The 20,035-nt window shown below is 34.3% G+C and overlaps 1 protein-coding gene across 1 annotated transcript; it reads right to left on the reverse strand.

Moving 5' to 3' along the window:
- Window positions 1–1,864: 1,864 nt before the first annotated feature.
- LOC111370397 (2,3-bisphosphoglycerate-independent phosphoglycerate mutase) lies at window positions 1,865–18,488 on the reverse strand. The gene is made up of 10 exons (XM_022992084.1): window positions 18,390–18,488; window positions 18,116–18,287; window positions 17,895–18,022; window positions 17,070–17,220; window positions 16,695–16,898; window positions 13,127–13,551; window positions 12,570–12,762; window positions 12,386–12,481; window positions 10,519–10,674; window positions 1,865–2,228 (listed from the first exon to the last, which is right to left on the reverse strand). The coding sequence occupies exons 2-10, from the start codon at window positions 18,275–18,277 to the stop codon at window positions 2,064–2,066; spliced, it is 1,680 nt and encodes a 559-aa protein (XP_022847852.1). The 5' UTR covers window positions 18,278–18,287; window positions 18,390–18,488; the 3' UTR covers window positions 1,865–2,063.
- Window positions 18,489–20,035: the final 1,547 nt, after the last annotated feature.

Consider the following 20,035-nt stretch of genomic DNA (forward strand, 5'->3'; position numbering starts at 1 on the left):
TGGATTAATATTAATTTTGATCCAGTGAGTGAGAACAGAGGCGTCTTACCTATACGAAGGCCAAAAGTTCATTAGAACCTCTTTTATACTTCTCTACTATTGCTATCTAGAAAATTTGAGAATTACAGCAATCCAAACTTTTCTAGTGAAGAACTTTATAGATTTAGGCGGGAGATTTTAGAGTTTTAGAACTTTCTTTTCCCCTTCACTCTTAAGTTCAAACTTCTTCTACTTCTTTTCCTTTTTACTCTAAAAAAATCCTTCAACCGCATATCATCGACTTCTTGCACAAGAGGCATGTGGCAAGGAATTCGAGTGTTGAGGTAGTAGGGAAAGGCAAGGGTCCACTAGGGTTATCCGTTGTTTGTTCGAGCGTGGCCATCGAGACTGAATTAGAAATAGCCATCATAAGTGGCGATGAGGCCAAATTTGACAATGACATTAGGATAGGCCAATTGTTACCCAGTAAGTAGTTGCAGTCCTTCTAGTATCGACGTGGGAAGCTTGAGGGGCTAGCTAAATGTGGCTACAAGCACTCTTGAGCAAAGGAAGGGAATTGCTACTTTGGATGCAAGGTTACCAGATTCATCTTCGGATTCTTCCAAGGATTTGGAGGAGGCAAAGAATAACCTTCTTGTTGGGGGATTGTAAATGATGAAATATAGTGAGCTTCTATGTACGTTGCCTCGACAATTATTAACGAATACTTTCTCAAAAACTGATAATTATTTAGGGTTATGGATGGTAGCTAACTAAAAAGGCAGATGAGAAAGCTTGCTATTCGAGTGCGGGCTGCATTGCCATTTTTGTAGCTGTTATGAATGTTGGGATAATGCTTCTGTTGCATCCCTTTTTGGAAAGGTAAATAGGACCTCCAACTTGGCACCTACTTAGATTGTCCCAACAGCTAGTCACAGATAACACAGATCAGTGAATGCAGTATTTATGGTCGTGAATTTGAGTTGAAGATAGTAATGATAGTGGTAACTAAGCGTGGATTGTGTTGCTAGTCTACTGTGTGTAGATTTGTTTGTGGTAACAGTACATGACCAAATGTTTTTAATGTGATTGGTTGTAACCAACTATATAATTAAGACCTATTGTGACTTGGTCATTAACAGTTACAGTTAAAATTGATCTAGTCACAAACAGTCACGTTAAAAATAAATTTAGTCACAGTTAATCATAAATAACATAGATCAATGACTTGAAAATTTTTCTGAGTGTAATCTTTAATTTTCAATTTTTGAAAATTTTTTGAGGATGGGGAGGAAGTGAATATGTAAACTAAATTAAATTAAATTTTATTACGAAATATTTTAAGGAGTTTGTTAGTTGTGAAATGATTTCTATGTATTGTTCCTATTATCAACACCAGCCCTCCCCCACTAAGCCTTGAATATGAGCATATTGCAAGATTTATTTTTAAATATCTGGAGGATTAAGTGAGCTAGTTAACATATAACTAAACAAGTAAATTTAATTTTAAAGTTGCAAAAAAATTAATAAAAAATAAACTATTCTGAGCCAGGTTCGGTCAAACACGTACAGGAAAACAGGATTCCACGGTCAACGGGGAATCCAGCATAATGGGAAAAAAAAAAAAATAAGCCGAAGCATCAAGGGTACGTCCGATTGCATTTATTTCCTTGAAAATTATTAATTTTCCATTCAAATTCTTACTTTGAACGTTTGATTGCTACTTTTTTCATTAAAAGTATTTTCCATATTTTGAAAATATGCCTAACTTTCCTTGTGTTTTAAGGAAAATATCTTTTGTGGATGAGTATGTTTTTGTTTTCCTCAAAAAAATGAAAACATTTTCCTTTCTAGATGATATTTTTCATACCAATCAAACACATTCTAATAGAACCTTAAAACCGTTTTATTGCAGATCACAACTTAGTGGCACCGAAATCTCTTACATACAATGCTGTTGAAAGACAAAATCAGCATTCAAGCAATAAACTATAACTCACAAGTACTTATTTAAGACAATAAATGGTGAATTCTAACCATCACCTTCTGGTGTTAAAAATTTTGAAGTGATACCGGCTAGCTGCCTAGTTATCAACAACCTCAATCAGGGTTGGCTCGTAATCAGCAGGTGCCTCAAGTCCGTGCAGGTTCATCACAGTTGCAGCGACATTTGCAAGTCCACCTTCAGGAACATCTTTGCGGAATCTAACACCAGGTGCCAGCCCAGGACCACCAATTGCAACAGGAACCTATGCAGAAGTTAATTGTAAGTATCAGCCATTGCACGACCATGTAGGGCTAAAAGCTTAAAAGTTACTTTTCCAGAAGGCAAGTTTTGTTAGCAAAAATCAACAATTCACATAAAAACTTCCAGCTTAGTCAACTGAGGAAACGTTTAGCCAATTTAATAGTGCAAGTGCAATTGAATTTATGAATTTGTCATTTCAAATGCACCTAAGATTCACACGCAAACAGAGAACCCTTCTTTGGACCTATTGAATCACAGAGACCTTGAATATTGCAAAATATTTGACAGGGGACAGTTATTTGCGTTGGCAATCTTGGTTGGTCTATGATCAGGATGATATAGGAAGAGTATGATTTAGTCAAAGTTGTAAATAGGCTGTCAAATATTCCTAGCCTTGATTTAGGTATCTCATGTATAAATATTTACCTTTTATTGTGAATACAAACATACACTGGATTCTAAACAAGGAGTCACACTCCCCTTAAAGCTCCTAACTTCTTTTCCTGATTTCTTCTTTTCTCAATTCTACGGCTTCTCTCTCTCTCTCTCTCTCTCTCTCTCTCTCTCTCTCTCTCTCTCTCTCCTATATGTGTATATGTACTGGTGGGGTATAAAATTCATTTTTCTCTCTCTCTTCATTTAACTGGTTCACTTCCGTTGCGCAACTCTCATTGAGGTCTTGGTTGAGTTGGGTTCCCTATGTTAACACAATTGCTAAGCCTATGTACTTGTAATTTCATGATTATATGAGCCGCCTGCTACTTAACTCTTTTTGAATCTATAATAAGGTTTTACCGTCCACTACCCTCACCTTAAACCTTTTCTTATATTATTTTTGAAATTTTCATCTGAAGTACTCCAACTTTTTTTAATACTCATTTTTGAATTCTACTATTCTATTAAAGGAGGGAATAAAGCTACTGTTGGAAAGAAATCATGTACGTAGATAAATCATGGGGATTGTGGGCTATGCATCTGCTGCAAAGCTGTAATTAGTTGGGATGTTAACCATAAGAGGAAAATATATTTTTAAGGGAGGTGATCCCACCCCCTTTCTAACCAAATAAGAATCTTTTCTTAACCCCTAAAAGAATGGTTAGGATAAGCTCCACATAAACCATATGTAGGAGCTTTCCAGAATTTCTTTACCCTACAAGGACACGCACACAAATATAGAAAAGAAATAAAAGAATGAGAAGTTGTAGATAAAGAAAGAGAAGAAAATAAAGAGGTTGAGATTCTCCACAAGTCAGTAAGAATCTCCAACTACTTTGTGAAGTCAATAATTTCAAACCTTTTAAAGACCATAGAACACATTTAACATGAGAAAAATAACAAAGAACCAGACTGGAGCTCAAACAGTACTTGAACAACCATTAATGGAGGTTTACTACTGGTTCTAGGGTACCTAGTGCAAGATGCACCATATTGCAGCCATATTTCAGCTGCAATGGAAGACACATGGATGCCTATTAATTTAACTATTAGCTTAGGACACTAGGCATGCAAAAACTAGAAAATGAAGATTAAGTAGCTGATAAGGCAAAATTTGGATATTGTTTTAGGAGAGAAGTAGAGCCTCTCACATGCTCTGCAAATTATTCTATTTCCTTTCATTCAAATTTTAATTTCATAATAATCAATTCAGTTATCTATCAATTGATATCAAAGCATAGATACTAGGGAAATGGCAGCAGATAGGAGCAAACAATTGAAGAAGATGGGTCACTCGTGGAGATATTCGCAGCACATTACAGACTTAGTTTTGTTTCAACCGACAAACTGAAAACATTAAATCAGTCTTCGTATTCCCATGAAAACTTGGCATTTGGGGTTATATTATAACAAATTTGAGTAGAGGATATAAAGTAGGAAACTATATTAAAAGAAACGAGCAAATAAGTCTAAGAGAATCTCTTATATTAATGAAAGGAAAAACTTTAATACCTCTAAAGATTTACCTCACTACACTCCCTGACATTTACAAATGAGTTACATTTAAAACCTCTAAAGATTCACCTCACTTCACTCATTCTTACAAATGAGTTAACACATCTATTTATAGACAAAGTCTTGAAGGACAAGTTGTAATCAAAGGCCAAGATTAAATACATCCAATGGTCCTAATTGCTTGCAAGTTGCAAATCACTTTCATGCCAGTGGTAGACAAATTGATTTTTGCTTCTTTGCAAGTTGCAAGTCACTTTACAATATTCAAGTTAAGATGTTTTTTCATAGAAGTAGTATTCAAGTTGAACTTTGCTTCTTCATTTAAGCAAGAATTAAACTTTGCATCTTATCTTCGTGCAAGTTGCACAAATTGGCGTCCACTTGCTTCCAAAACCAACAACTACAGTCCACGGTATTTAATCCTTCAAAATGTTGATTTTTGACTTTAGAAAAATCTAGTTTCTATCCCTGCACAGTAGGTCTACGTCCCTAACCGCAGATAGTTCCGTCCTGCCGAAGCACCTTGTCTACACTAATTTTTTCGACCACTGCCTGGATAGATCTAGATGGATTGACCGTGACATCACTCCCTCACTGAATCAGGAAACGCCCTCAACATTGTATAATGTCAAAACTTGGACTTAAATTGCTACAAGTCACCTTCATTCTCCCAAGCACCTTGAAGAGTCGCCCAATTTTTCATGTATGTTAAAATCGTATAGGCCTGACTTCGATGATTTGTGCCCTCCCATTGTTTCCAAATCTTTCGAGAAGGATGTCAAACTAATTTTGGCGAATCAGAAGATTAGATGGAGGGTTATTCCCCCTTGCACTCAATATTTGATAAAATGGAAAGTTGACTTATGTCCTCCTCGATCACGACCGATCCATCCAAGCAACGGCTAGAAAAATTAGCGCAGAAATGGAGCTCCGATAGGACGAAACCATATGCAACAAGGGATGCAGGCAAGCTGTGCAGGCACAAAAAGTAGTTTTTTCTAAGTTAAAAACCATCATTTCAAAGGATTAAATCCCCGCAACTGTTGGTTTACGACGTAAGTGGGAACCAATTTGTGCACCTTGCATGAAATTTAGAAGCAAAGTTCAACTACAACTTGTTTAAAGGAAGGAGCGAAATTCAACTTGAATACTACTTCCATAAAAGGACGTCCAACTTGCATAGAGTTGCATAAACCAATTTGCCACCACTTGCATGAAAGTGACTTGCAACTTGTAAGTAATTATGGCCATTGGATCCATTTAATCTTGACTATTGATATCAACTTGTCTTGAAAGCCTTCGTCCATAAATAAATGTGTTAACTCATTTGTAAATGTTAATGAGTGAAGTGAGGTAAAGCTTGAGATATTGTAAAGCTTTCCCTTTCACTAATACAAGGAGATTCTCCCAAACTTATTTGCTCGTTTCTTTCAATATAATTTCCTACTTTATATCATCTACTCAAAGTCGCCATAATTTAACTCCAAATGTTAAATTGCCATGGGAATACCAAGGTTGTCATGGTGTTTTCTCGTGGGGACGAGAAATTCGAAAAGTTAAGGCCACAAGGTTCTAAATTGTGTTCTAAATTGTCGTTGAAACAAAACTATGTCCGTGATAGCGAGCTGCAAATATTCAACAAAGAAGATGATTTTTGATTCGGTTCGCAAGGTTGTCTCAATATACCAATATTCTATGATGGAAATTCAAATTTTTGGCTGTTTGGGTAAATAAATGTTTTGTCATGAATCAGTGACAGTCCAAGAGGATAAGAGTAGAATCTGCTATCGTGTGCTTTAACGGAGAGGCATGGGCATGGTTCCAATGGATAGAAGGTTTCCGTCTAAATCGAACTTGAAAAGAACTGCAGGTTTTAATGTTAGCTAGTGAAGAATTTCCAGCATGGAAGCGTTAGGATATGATGAACTTATAGACAGTAGTGAAAGAACGACGGTGTTGATTACATGTGTCTCCACTATTGCCAAAGAAGGAGAAGAGGTAAGAGCGTATCGTAGAAGAGATCTCTATTAATGGGGCTAAATCAAGAGAAGATGGAGACATAGAGGAACAACCGAGAAGAGAACAATGTAAATGGGCAGGAAAAGTAAAGCTGAAATTCATATGCTAAACCCCATGGGCTTGGTTCTGGAGATGACCCAACCGATAGAAGGCGACTTACTATTAAAACAAGCCCAAGGAGAACCAGGCCCAATTTGCAATACAAGTGTACTTTCTTCTAGCAATAATTCCTTCAAGCTACTCCCCAGTGCAATGATGCCAATACAGCACGAAAAACGAGGGAGAAGAATCCAATCTGGCAACACAACAAAAAAAGGGCTGCAAGTGTTGGTGAACAATAACAACTTTGGTGGAAAAGATGACAAAGTGGAAGAATCAGATATACACTTGAGTCAAAGGAAAGAGTGGGGCAGCCACAATGCAAGGAGAATTTGTACGCTATAAGACTAATTTTTTTGGAATATAATGTCAGCTTTTCTTTACTAGAAGTCAAATTTTTAATCATCCAACATAGAAGTTACTTCTCCCTTAGAGCCTATTTGAGCCCCATTGTTTCCTAAGAATACATTGTGGAATAGTAGATTAATGGAGAATGTGTGGTTAAAAAATAAGAAAAAGTTTTGAGTTTACGTAGAATATTATTTTATAGAAGAATGTGGAGTTGCGAGAGAGAGAGAGTGTGTGTAATAAAAATAACGGGGATCAATCAAGTGTTAAAAAGGCTTATCCTATATTGGGAAATCCTAATTTCCATTATAGAGAAAAATTTTATTATTTTCAACTACTTGCTGTCAATTATCATAATCAAAGTATATCCTACCTTGGGAAATCCTAATTTCCCAAGATAGAGAAAAAATTTATTATTTTCAATTACTTGCTGTCAATTATCATAATCAAAGTATATCAAAGTTGGAATATGTCAAATATGATTCTTGGCCACAAGTTCAACGATGCTCAATCAAATATTTGGGCTCTCAATGTTGCTATTGAAGTGTAATGATGATGGGGGTTTGATTAGGGATTATGCTACCCTTTGAGTAACAATCTAGAGAGAGAATTGAAAAGAGCATTGAAGATCCGAGTGTCCTAATAATGCAAATGCTCCTTGACAACATCAGCAGGCTAGGCCCTAATATTACGTGTCTATTACATAGATTTAATGCTAATAGTCCTATAGATTATACAATACCTCAACTAAAATTTCATTACAATTTCTTGGAAGTCATTCTTGATACGTTAAAAAAAATAAATAAATAAATAAATTCGAATGTCTACTTGAGTTGTGTAACATATAATGGAAATTATGAAACGTACACATGTTTGAAAAGTGGAGTTGAATTTGGCCAAGCTAGGTACTGCATTATGATTGTATCTAATTACAAAGTGGTGTTGAAGTTGGCCAAGCTAGGTAATGCAAAGAAGGATTCTCGACGATGATAGAACTATTTTGGCAGTCAAATCCAAAAAACCTAGCATCTTCGATTGAATATTGTGATGAAGACGGTGATCGAATGCTGGATTATGAGTTAACTTCTTAGATATCACCTCGAGGACAAGGACATTCTTTGGGGGTGATATTGATAAGCATATGCTATTACATCAAAGGGAATGAGCTCAAGTCACCCGGCTCCAAAAGAAGTGGTTACAAGAAGGTAGTGGTTACAGGAAGATAGTCTAGTATTTCGATGAAGTAGTTGTTGCCAAAGAATAAATAAGAGATGGTAGGCTTAGAAAACGGGCAGAATTTGGATATTGTCTTAGAAGAGAAGTAAAGCCTCTCAAATGCTGTGTAAATTATTATATTTCCTTTCATTCAGATCATAATTTCATACAAATATCATAATCGGTTCCGATACCTGTCACTAGCTTATGCTACAAACATGTATATCGTATTTAACTAGAATCGTGATGGAAAATTAATTTTTAAGTAGGAAAATGCACCTCCATTTCAACCAATAAGAAGCCTTCCTTCAATCCCAAGAATTACTAAATTAATCTTCTATGCAAATCTTAATTTAAGGAGCTTCCAAGACCTACTCTACCTCACACACGCAAGCACATAAAGAAATTAAGAAAGGAGAAAGGTGTGAACAAAGAGAGTAGGAATAGAAAAAGGACATTTGATTCCTTACTTTCCTGAACCTTGAGGAATCCTATATCATGTTTTACATGAAGAAATTAAGAGAACAAATACTCCTTTCCTGAACCTTGAGGAACCCTATATCATGTTTTACATGAAGAGATTAAGAGAACAAATACTCGACACAAACAGATTGTGAAACCACCATTAAGGGAGGATACTGCTGATTCTTGGGTACCCATATCCATCTAATGGAGTACAGCGCCACCACACAATGGGAAGAGGGTTTAACCTACCAATTTTACACAAGTACACCCACCATTCATAGGAAAGGCAATACAGTCATTCATAAGCAGAACATTAAGACAGAATAAACATCCATGTACTCCCATTCATCCGGAGTACTAGTACCCAGCAATGAACTTTAATATTGTTATGTTGAGAACAAGATAGTAAAAACATGTTTTTTATGCACAACTTGACTGAAACGGTACCTGAACCTATTATCCAATAATCTATGAGAGTGAAATATGTAGTAAGAAATTTATATTTATACAAATTATTTATATAGCATAAAAGTGATTATCTTCTACGTGCCAAATTGCTATTATGTGGCTCTAAGCTTTAATTACGACACAACTAGTTATTGATATGTTTTACGGTATCATCATGAATATCATTATTGCTAAATCATGTAATAGCATTCAAATGCAATATACTATATTAGTTATTACATGGTATGTCTTCAAGTGCCATTTATGTGCTATCTTTTAGCTAAAGTTAAGAAAGAAAGATGCATATTGCATATCATAGGCATGCATAGTTATGGAACCATGAGTTGTACGGCAAAGGTCAAAGGTCATTGAGCAACATGTCAACAAGGAGTCACATAGTCAGCAAAGAGGGCATGCATACACATCTCAACAAGAAAGCTAGGTCAACCAAGAGCCGTATGGGGTGCTTATGCAATTTTATGATTTATACAAGCTTAGGGTGTACAATCATATATTACCATAGGGGCCCACAAATCATAAACATAGATAAGAAATAGAAATCGCATCATTACATTTCATTGTAACCGTTGTACTCCAAACTATATTTTACATAACAACATAACTTCTGAAACCATTGAGCTTCAGAAGAGCAACGGGTCATAAATTTGTTATGGCCAAGGATATCATTGGATAAGAGTAGTAGCTAAAGAAGAAAGGAAGAAAGCCTAGACTTATCTAAAAAGGAGCCAGAATGGAGCTTTGAACAAGAAATTGTCCTCTTTTGTTTTAAGGTTGTAAAAGTGATGCAACAAGGAAACAATTAAAAGTCTATTCAAAGCAAAAGACTGAAATCAGAAAAATTCGAGCTAATCTAGATTATAGTAGTTTGATTTTGACAATGCTATCTTTTATTTCAAGTCTGTTCTGATACGAAGTTTATTTATTTTCAAAGTTCGTCTCTATATAAAGGGACTTAGGGCAATGTTTACACACACACACCTGAATTATATGAATAAAACTATTTCTCTTGCCCTCCATTCCCTTCGGTCCCCTTTCTTCTTATTGTTCTTTATCAATTTTTATGTTCCTGCATAAAAAAGGCTATCACATGTACCCACTTCCCCTATTTTTGAAAAGTTAAAATATAAAGGTTTTGTTATGGATTTGAAGAGACTTGTGTTTGCTGTAGTGTATAACAAGTACTTGGTAATAATGTAAATGAAAGACTGAAAACTAATTCCATTCGACCTTTAGCTTCTGAAATTTTTTTGTTGTAATAGGATAAAATGAGTTATCAAAGTTGAAATAATATTCTTTTCAATAATTGTTAAGGATACCAAATTCTATGGTACACCTACCTATTTTGAGACAGGGATAGGTACACATTAAATGACTGTCATGCTACTTCATTTGCACAGGATTGTGAGTTGAGATTTTATGTGTGGCAGCACACACAACATTGCTCCCAAAATGAGCTAAACAAGGAGTGCTAGAAGCTGTTTAATGAGCAATGAATCCCAGTTCTCATTCTGATAGAAGAGTAATATTTCAGCAAGTTGTATATATGTGAACATCAATATCTTCACTACACAAGGAAGAAATAAAGAAAAATGATTCCAAACATATTTGCAACCTCACAAACAAAGACATTCTGTGCAATCTATGGGGCCACCCTCATTACAAAGAAATGCATAAAAAATACTGCAGAAAGCTATGAATAATAAGAAAAAGAATTGAGAAATTCTTACAGGTTCAAGGGTGTGAGAAGTAAGTATTTGGATGTTGCCGTTCTTGTCAAGAAGAGGCTCGCCCTTCTTGTTCCTTTTCACCATGTCCTCAGCATTTCCATGATCAGCAGTAACAACATATATTCCACCCACTTGGTCTATTGCATCAAGGATCATCTGCAACAATCAGTGCAATTATCATACTGAATTGTATTACTGGAAGTGCAGTGCATCAAAATTTTATGAAAAACTTTCATTCAAAGCTCCTGAAGATAGCATGAGAAACCATAACCAAAGATCCTTTTTGAACTTCAAACTGCAAGTGTAACATGAAATGATACAACATTTATGTAGGCATAAATTGTCTCTCTAAATTGCGCATACACAAAATCACACACCTCATAAATTTCGCAAATTAATTATCATATTACAGGTTAGTTGTGATACAACATTTATGTAGGCATAAATTGTCTCTCTAAATTGCGCATACACAAAATCACACACCTCATAAATTTCGCAAATTAATTATCATGTTACAGGTTAGTTGTGAGCTTGCTCAACAAAAACTAAGCACTATTTCTAATTTAATTGAAGCTTTGAACCTTAAAGGAACAGTGTTTGTAACTCAAATGAGTACGAATGGATAAATCACATTTTCACTAGCCAGACACCAGAAAATGAAAGGGTTAGTTGCAAATTCTATGTAATAATATACAGTAGTCAGAAGACGATCATTGCAACCAAACTGGTTGGCATCACTGCTATGACTTAAATTAAATGCATGTCCGCTCTGGGAAAATGGAAGGGAATAAAACTGAAACAGTAGACTTAAAATTTCGGTGTCAGTTGATAGCCAAATCTTATTTCCCCCCCTTGATTTCAATCTCGAAATCCTATCACTATCTTAAGATCAGGATTTTTTAGCATGTGCGCATGGGAAAGAATTGTAGTGATGAATATGATATAGGTTTAAGAAAAAATGAAAAATGAAAAGCCATTTCAATGTATATTTAAGAATAAAAATGAAACATATTGGTTTATGAATGTGGCTTAAATTATCCATCTTCAAATTATAGTAGTTTCTTACCATGAAGGAATATTGAGTTATTTATTCCAATGGTCACTGAACTTAGGTCCATGTCTTTGATTGGTTACTGAAATTTAAAATGTCGAATTTTGGTCACTGAACTTATATTTATGTCTTCAATTGCTCATTGACCTTAGGTCCATGTCTTCGATTATTCACTGACATTTAAAATGTCGAGTTTTGGCCACTTAACTTTGGAATATGCCGTACGTTACTCACTGAACTTTGAAAAATACTATACATTACTCACTATAAACTCGATATTTTTCAAAATTCATTGAAAAATGTTATACATTACTCACTGTAAACTCGATATTTTTCAAAATTTAACAGTTATGCTAGTAAGTAACGTACGGCATATTTCAAAGTTTAGTAGTCAAAACTTGACATTTTAAATTTCAGTGAGCAATCGAAGACAAGAATCTAAGTTCAGTGACCAAAACTCGACATTTTAAACTTTAATGACCAATCAAAGACATGGACCTAAGTCTAGTGACTATTGGAACAATTAACTCTAGGAATAATATTTTATCATAAAGAAAAGGTCAAAGTAATTCAAGGGACATATTCTTACGTTCTTGTAAGTGAAGCAGTTATGCTTCAATAAACCTCATCAGCTCCTTACCCACCCCCAACCAACAGTTCCCCTCTCTATCTTTATTGCCCTACTTTGTTCCACAGAAAAAAATAAAATTAAAAATAATTAAAAAAACTTTAAAAAATCTACTGCTTGAAATTCTCAGGAAAAGGTATTATCAAAAGCAAAAAGAAAAAACTAGATATCTCCAGAACCAATATTACCTTAACAGCATCGTCAGCAGCCTTGCAAGCAACAATTGTTGCTTCAATGTCACCAGTATGTCCCACCATATCACTGTTAGGAAGGTTAACACGTACCTTGAAAGGAAATGAAACCTCATTAATACAATGGTTCTAGTACCCGACTTATTCTTATTAAGAGTAGAGGAAGCAAATAATGGATCACCTGGTCAAATTTGCGGCTAAGGATAGCATCCCTCGCCTTCTCAGCTATCTCCAAGGCCTTCATCTTAGGCTGGACATTGAAGGTAATACCACTATCACTGGGAATTTCAACATACTCTTCCATTTCTTGCTTAAAGTATCCTGAGCGGTTACCATTCCAAAAAAAGGTAACATGACCAAATTTTACTGTTTCACTGAATAGCACCAACACAAATAACAGTAAGTATTATGTCAAAACTGAAACTAGTCTATCAGATAGGCAATGCACATGTATTAAAGGAGTTGCAAAAGATGAACTCAGCACGTATTCAAAAGTACAAAATTCATTGATGACAAACAAGAGCATTGTGATTTAAACTTACTGGACTAAAAACAACCATCTAGTATACAAATTGCTAAAAGAAACAGCAAGTTAATCAAGAAACAGCCGTAGAAGTCATCAGGATATGAACTTCAGAAACTTTTTATCAAGCCATGAAATTAGTAATTTTCTGCATCATTAAAATAAGAAATAGATGACCATGCATGCACTTGTAAAACATATTGTCACCAAACTACCTGCAAGCAAAAGTACGGATACCATTATGCACTAAATATTCCCCAGATGTTCTATCGATCTCAGGAGGAGAAACAAGGTAGTGACTTGGAAGTTTCAATTCACCATCATACTGAAGCATTCCTGCATAACGAATTTTGGGGAAGCGAACTCGATCAAATTTATCAAAGTCATCGTACTCAAGTGCCTTGGCTAGCATAACCATACGATCAGCCCGAAAGTTGACCGTAACAACGGCATCACCATCTACAATAGGGCCAACAGCCTTTCCATTGTCATCAACAATAACAAATGGAGGCAAGTACTGATCATTAGCATTAGGAGCCTCTCTCAGCTTCTTGATAGCCTCAACAGCACTCTTAAACTTGTGCGGTGCTTCTCCAAGCACTTGGGCATCCCAACCACGTTTTACAACGTCCCAATCATTCTGGAAACATTCAGAAAAACAATCATTTACGAGGACAGAGAATAACATTTGTTAGGGAAGAATTTTAACCTAATTAAAAGAATGCAAGTGAAATGTATAATACCCCAAAATCCTTTATAATGGTTAATTATGAAAAATTAGGACCTTAGTGCAAAAGGATGAAAGTTAGGGATCAAATTGCATATCAATCAATAGTTGAGGGACTATAGATATAATTTCCAGAACTATATATATTTAAATACACATATGATATGAATATTGTAATGTCCCAAACTTTTACTGCTAATTAAATTTAAATTTAGGACTTAAGTGCGTTATTATTAAAGTTTAATGACCTTGTTGATCATTGGTCTAGTCTAATGACCTTATTAGTTATTAACCAAAAGTTCGAGGGACTTTGGAGAAAGTTATCTTGGAAATTAGATGAAATTATGCATAAAACATATGTAAATATGCCAATTGGTCTTGATTAATGATAATTTATTGACCACATGCATTATTTCAAGCCAATGTAATTGATTTGACCACATGCATTATTTACACCAAATTTTAAACTAAATGAATTCATTTGGACACATGATTAAAGCTATTAATTTTACCATTTTCACGACAATATATCATTTAAGCATTGACCATGCCTAACACCTAACCATTTCCTTTCACTTTTCTACACATGGTCAAGAATTTTCACTATAAATAGGAAACAAACCAACACTGAACTACCCTCAACAACTATTTACACACTCCCTCTCCACCTCTATAACTTTGTCTCTCCACTTCCTATTTCTCGTCATTTTGATATTAAATATAGTCATATACTTGTACAATCAAAGGGAATCCCACACGCGGCTCAAGGATCTCTTTTCAACAATAACTCATGTTACTATGTTTTATTAAGAATGGACTGGAGTTTAGTAGTGCTACGCACGAGAATTTAGCACCATATAAGTTCAGTCTAATTTTCGTCTCCCTATGCATGTTCTGAATTTTTCGTAGAAAAATATATATAAATTCATTATCCGCACACCTTATTAAGAATTATTCTCACCCCATTATGTCTCTACTTTCAAATAATTGACAATTCGAGGCGATTGGCATGGAGAAGGCTTATGGTGACAAAAGTTTCAATAATATAATTATTGAGTTGTCAAACTATGAGTTCATTTGATTTTAAATATTTTAAGATATTTCCCGTTTCAAATTAATTTATTAAATTCATTATATTATTTGAATTTTGATAAGTGCTTAAATAATTTATATGATTATGTTGAATATTCTTTAAATTAGTTTTAGTTCAATGACACTCAAACAGTTAAAGATTCGGGTCGTCACAAATATATATGGATATCATTAATATAATTACATGCGTTTATATATATATATATATATATATAAATCTAACTACAATTGAAATTACATAATTAATATACTCATTACATTATTTAGTGCACAATTATAGGGACACCATTATGACATTTCCCTTTTAGGTATCCCTAAATGCACCTATAAATATCATACCTAAATCACATTCACAACCTCAAACGCACACGCATTATCACTTTGTTGAAAAAGTTAAATTCTCCTCTACCTATGTACTACAATGCTCCTCAAACTATCAATGTAAGTGTAGTCATATGTTGTATGTTGAATCGCTTTTCGTACTTTAAAATACGGAATTCAATTTATTAATATAATATGGGTCCTATAGGTGTAAGTTTAAGGGACCGAAGTTCAATAACGCTACACACGGGAACTATAGTGACGAAATACAATTCTTAATTCCCTTATCTCCCTATATATGTTATGATTATGTACGGGAATTATGACCACCTATATTCGATTTCTAATCCCGTGTCTCCTTATGTACGTTAATAATTCCTAAATTTTAAATATAAAATACAATTTATGGGACTCATTGGGATTTTATCTCATTATTTATGATTACCTGGAACTAGCCACTGGTTGAGTAATAAAAGGAAATAATTTAGGAATTTTATATCAATAAATATTATGATTAAGAAAGTGCTTTATTTTTAATTATTATAACTTCAGGAATAATTATCTTTTATTAAAGTTCTATTTTTACTACACGTATTTAACAACTCAAAGGGTAAGTTTTGGGTTGTTACAAAATGAAAGAAAATTTGGGACTATGGTACAAAATTTAGGAAAATTGAAAGAACAGCGGAAGCAAATCTTATTCTTGAAAGACTTGAGGTCAGCCAAGCAAATCTTTTTTCACCATAAAAGGTCCCAAGGAATCAAAATTTTCACTATGCCTAAATTTAGAAAATGTTTCTGTTGCGAATTCATTGTGTAAAGTTAGGTAATGTACTTTTTTCATCAACCTTCAAAGTAGGTAATGATTTCCATGGGAAATCTCTTAAGACATATTTTTAAAAAATTGGCATCTAAGACATTCGCGTTATAATACAATCTGTGCCCGACCGTCGTCTTTTTGCACTCCTTGCGCATTATTTTAAACTTTAAGATCGTGGCGTATAATTTGTCAATGAAAAAGTACCCTTCTTCCCAAAACATTTCCATATTTTGATAAAGAGTCCATTAGGATTAATTGCTTTTCTCATCCTATTCTTTTTACAGCTTCATTCACTTTGGAGATCTGAATATATCTATATAGTTAAAATTCCCATCCTTAGTAGAGTTTGAAAGATCCCTAAAATCCACAATATGCTTGTAGAGTCAATTCTTCTTGATTTCAACCTTGATAAACTTTTTGTTTGTCGGACTTTCTCGTTTATTTGTCAAGATATCTAAGCAGTTGTCTCTGCATTCTAAATTCCAATACCACTATACAACTTCTCGAATACTTCTATGTGGGAAACTCAAGATGTGTTTCTCATTTACCTAGCTTATGCCTTATATTCCTCGAAATTCTATATTTTTGCATTTTGTTAAGTTTATGAATGTGCCATCTCTTATAAGATCCCACAGTTCCAGAGAGTCTAAAATCCATGTATCAATAATCAAGTAGACAATTCTGCCATAGGAAGTAATCCAATATATGCTACAGCTAGCATAGTATTACTTGCTTAATAGTTTGATAGATAAATATTCCTAAGAACCAGGTACTGTAGTCTATAAGGATAAATATTGTAAAAGAATTAGTACAGTCCACTTACCTCATAACGATCCATTGTAACCTGCATGCGACCTCCCCCAGAAGCAATTTGGGCATCAACGCCTTTCTCACGCAGTTTTGCAAGATCATTTTCAAGAGTTTCTACAAAGCCTACACTTGAGCCATCCAAAACATCACGTCCATCAGTGAGAACATGAACGCGGATTCTTTTTGCACCACGTTCACTAGCTCCTTTTAGTAACAACTGTGTCCAATTATGACATGTAAAATTAGTTTTTCTATACAATTTTTAGATGATTGTGAGACAAGGTAAGCTTTATACAGTTTCAATTTCAAATAAGAGAAACAGAAAGAAGATAAAACTCCCATCCGAATGGATCAACATATATGTGAGGATGCTTATTAGCAGACATACCTGCAACTGATCAAGCCTAGAGTGGACACCTCCATCACTTAATAGTCCAATGAGGTGCAATGTTCCAGTTTCAAAAGATTCCTTTATGTAATTGAAACCTTCTCCTTCGTAGATTTTTCCAGAGGCAAGAGCCAAATCAACAAGCTTTGCACTGCATGGAGACATAAAACAGAGTCAATGTTTTAAGCCACGTGCTGTCAGCATGAAACAGTTTTCCACGTTCCCTTCACATTGTAGGTGTAATTTGTGGGCTTGGAGATGATTGTTCGCTCAATATGATAACCAAAAAAAACACTAATCAAATGAAAATGCAAAAGCTATTAGAACTGTGGCTATTCGAAAAGTAAATGATCCTTTATGGCTTTCTTTCTAGTTTCTACAACCTCTTGATCTATATAGTACCAATTAAATTAAACTTTCAATCAGTACTTTGCATGTCTTAGAGCTAATGCTCCACTGACTTAAAAGTACAACATTTTGCAATTAGAAAATGCTTTCAGCAGTGACTGCAAGATTCAAGAATTCAGGTATTAGCTTCTGTTAGGGAACCATTTATAAATCACTTATAAAATGATTTATGCCCAATCATTTCAAACACTTGTCCGTTCAGATTAAAGAATTTTTCCAAGAACTTAACTATAGGCATTTGCAACATAGCACACATCTACATTATATTATCAACTGTAAATAAACAGTTATCAAGTCCACCAATATAATTTGCTGGATCTGTGGGAAAAAGCAGCATCCAATCTAAATTTTTAAGTTTATTTTCTTCAGCCGACTTTTTAACATCGGAAAAATAAAAATAAAAAATATGCAGCTCACCCTTGTGCGAAAATCCTGCCAGCACCAAGAGCATTGTGACCAACCTCACTGTTGCCCATATCGTCCTCTGTGGGCAGCCCCACGGCTTTACCATGCGCCTTCACCAATCTCCACTTCTCAGGCGCACCCTTCATCAATCAATCCACAACAACAATAATAAACAAATCAATCCGAATTTATCATCTGAAAGCCAAAAAAAAAACACTAATAATCAAAATTACCATTTTCAGTGAATCCATGGCAGGAGTCTCGGCGATATGAATGCAGTTGTACTGATTGGGCTTGGCCTCACCCCATCCATCCAAAACCACGAGCCCTATGATTTTTCCCTTTGGCAATTTTGGGTGATCGTTCAATTTCCATGAAAATCCAGAGCTACCCATGTCTCTTTCTCTATTTTGAATCCAAAAAAAAATATATATATATGATAATAAGTAACCAAATCTTGATTAGGAAAACAGTTAATACATCAGATCTAAGACAGAAGAATCCAACCTTTGTAATTAAGAGCAGAAAATGTAGAAAAGTAGGACAATGTGCAAGATCGGGCCACTATTTAACAAGAGGCTTGGTGAATGTGGTTGGTTGGGGTTAGGTCAATACACGTGAGGATGCACGTGACCTCATTTTTCCTTTACAGGGAAAATAAAAGGTGAAGTTCCCAACCTTTGACTTGCGTTGCACTTTGGTGCCTATATTAAAATGACAGTAAAACTATCCTGACAGGGATAGTCCACAGATTATGGATACAGCACCTGTTTCGTTATCTTTTTTTATTTTTATTTTTTCCTTTTCCTAACTATTCAATCAATGAATGACACGTATCTATCTAGATTTAAACCCTGTCCCAAATCCTATTTTTCGAGCATTTCTCTTATAATGAAACTTTTATCTTTCATGTACCTTAGGTAGGATATAATGACAATAATTATATAAAATGTCATTATTAATGAAGATTTTTATAATATGGGCCACACATACAACTTATGATAATCTTGTTGAGCCAATTAAGTGGGAGCACATTGCTAGGTTATTTCCATAAAAATATGGTTACAAGAGATGTCTTGTCATACAACAGGTACGTGTCAATGTCTTTTCATTCTTCATCTAAAATAATTTTTTTCGTGCTCCTTTTTAGATATACTATTTTCAATTGCTTTGTGCCTTTTAAAATTGATGACTTTGTTAATTATTGCGTCCATGATTTATTTCACATGCACGTTTGTGCTCGCATCCATGTTTAAATTTGTATCCATGTCCTTGTCTTGATATTATATTTGATTTATGTAATGTAGTACTATTTGCTTCAAACAATGGTATGGAATCAGTTGGACGTAACCCATGTTTTTTCATCAATAATTGATTATTTTGTTCAGTAACAATTAGACAAGATATAAGTTCTCAGGACCTTTTGAAATCACGTTCACAACATTGCTATTGTCGAAACACATTCAATGCGCAAAAAGGTAGAAAATGTTTCCTCCAACATATTTTCATTAGTGATTTTTTCTCCACACAAAATTACTTTTGAACATATTCTGAACAATTCAGAATTGTACTCATTGACAAATTTAAAGTCTTTTGATCGAATGTGCATCCCTTGTAGCGGATTTTGAAGAGGACTATAGTCATATGATGATCAAATCTTTCAATTATTCTTTTTTCAAAGAACCTATGGATCTTTTTTATGAGATGTTCAATTTTTAATCCATCATGAAGATGACAACGAAGGAAGAATGCTTTTACACGATCCTAAAGGGATTTTTTGTTCCTTCTTTTATTGTCTTCCCCAAACCTTTTGAGACAAGATAGTTATTAGTATCGAGTATCCATGACAGATAATTTTTGTCAAATATGTCAAATGCAACAAATTTAAGTTGTGTGATATTTGTCATTTGATTTACTACACACTAAAGCAAAAAAAATAAAAAAATATAATTAGATGTCACGTAATAATTAATCAAGTAATATTAACATAATATAAGTTAAGTGTTTTCTTTCAGGGATAAACACTAATTTAAAATATTATATTTTTCAAAATATGTTCTACGTTGAGATCGCGTTGTATTTTGTTATTGCTTTTTCAAGAGCAATAGTTCAATATTCTTTTATAATATTAAAAAAAATTATATAGTTCATAC

This window comes from Olea europaea, chromosome 21 (genome assembly GCF_002742605.1).
Source record: "Olea europaea var. sylvestris chromosome 21, O_europaea_v1, whole genome shotgun sequence".
Lineage (NCBI taxonomy): Eukaryota > Viridiplantae > Streptophyta > Magnoliopsida > Lamiales > Oleaceae > Olea > Olea europaea.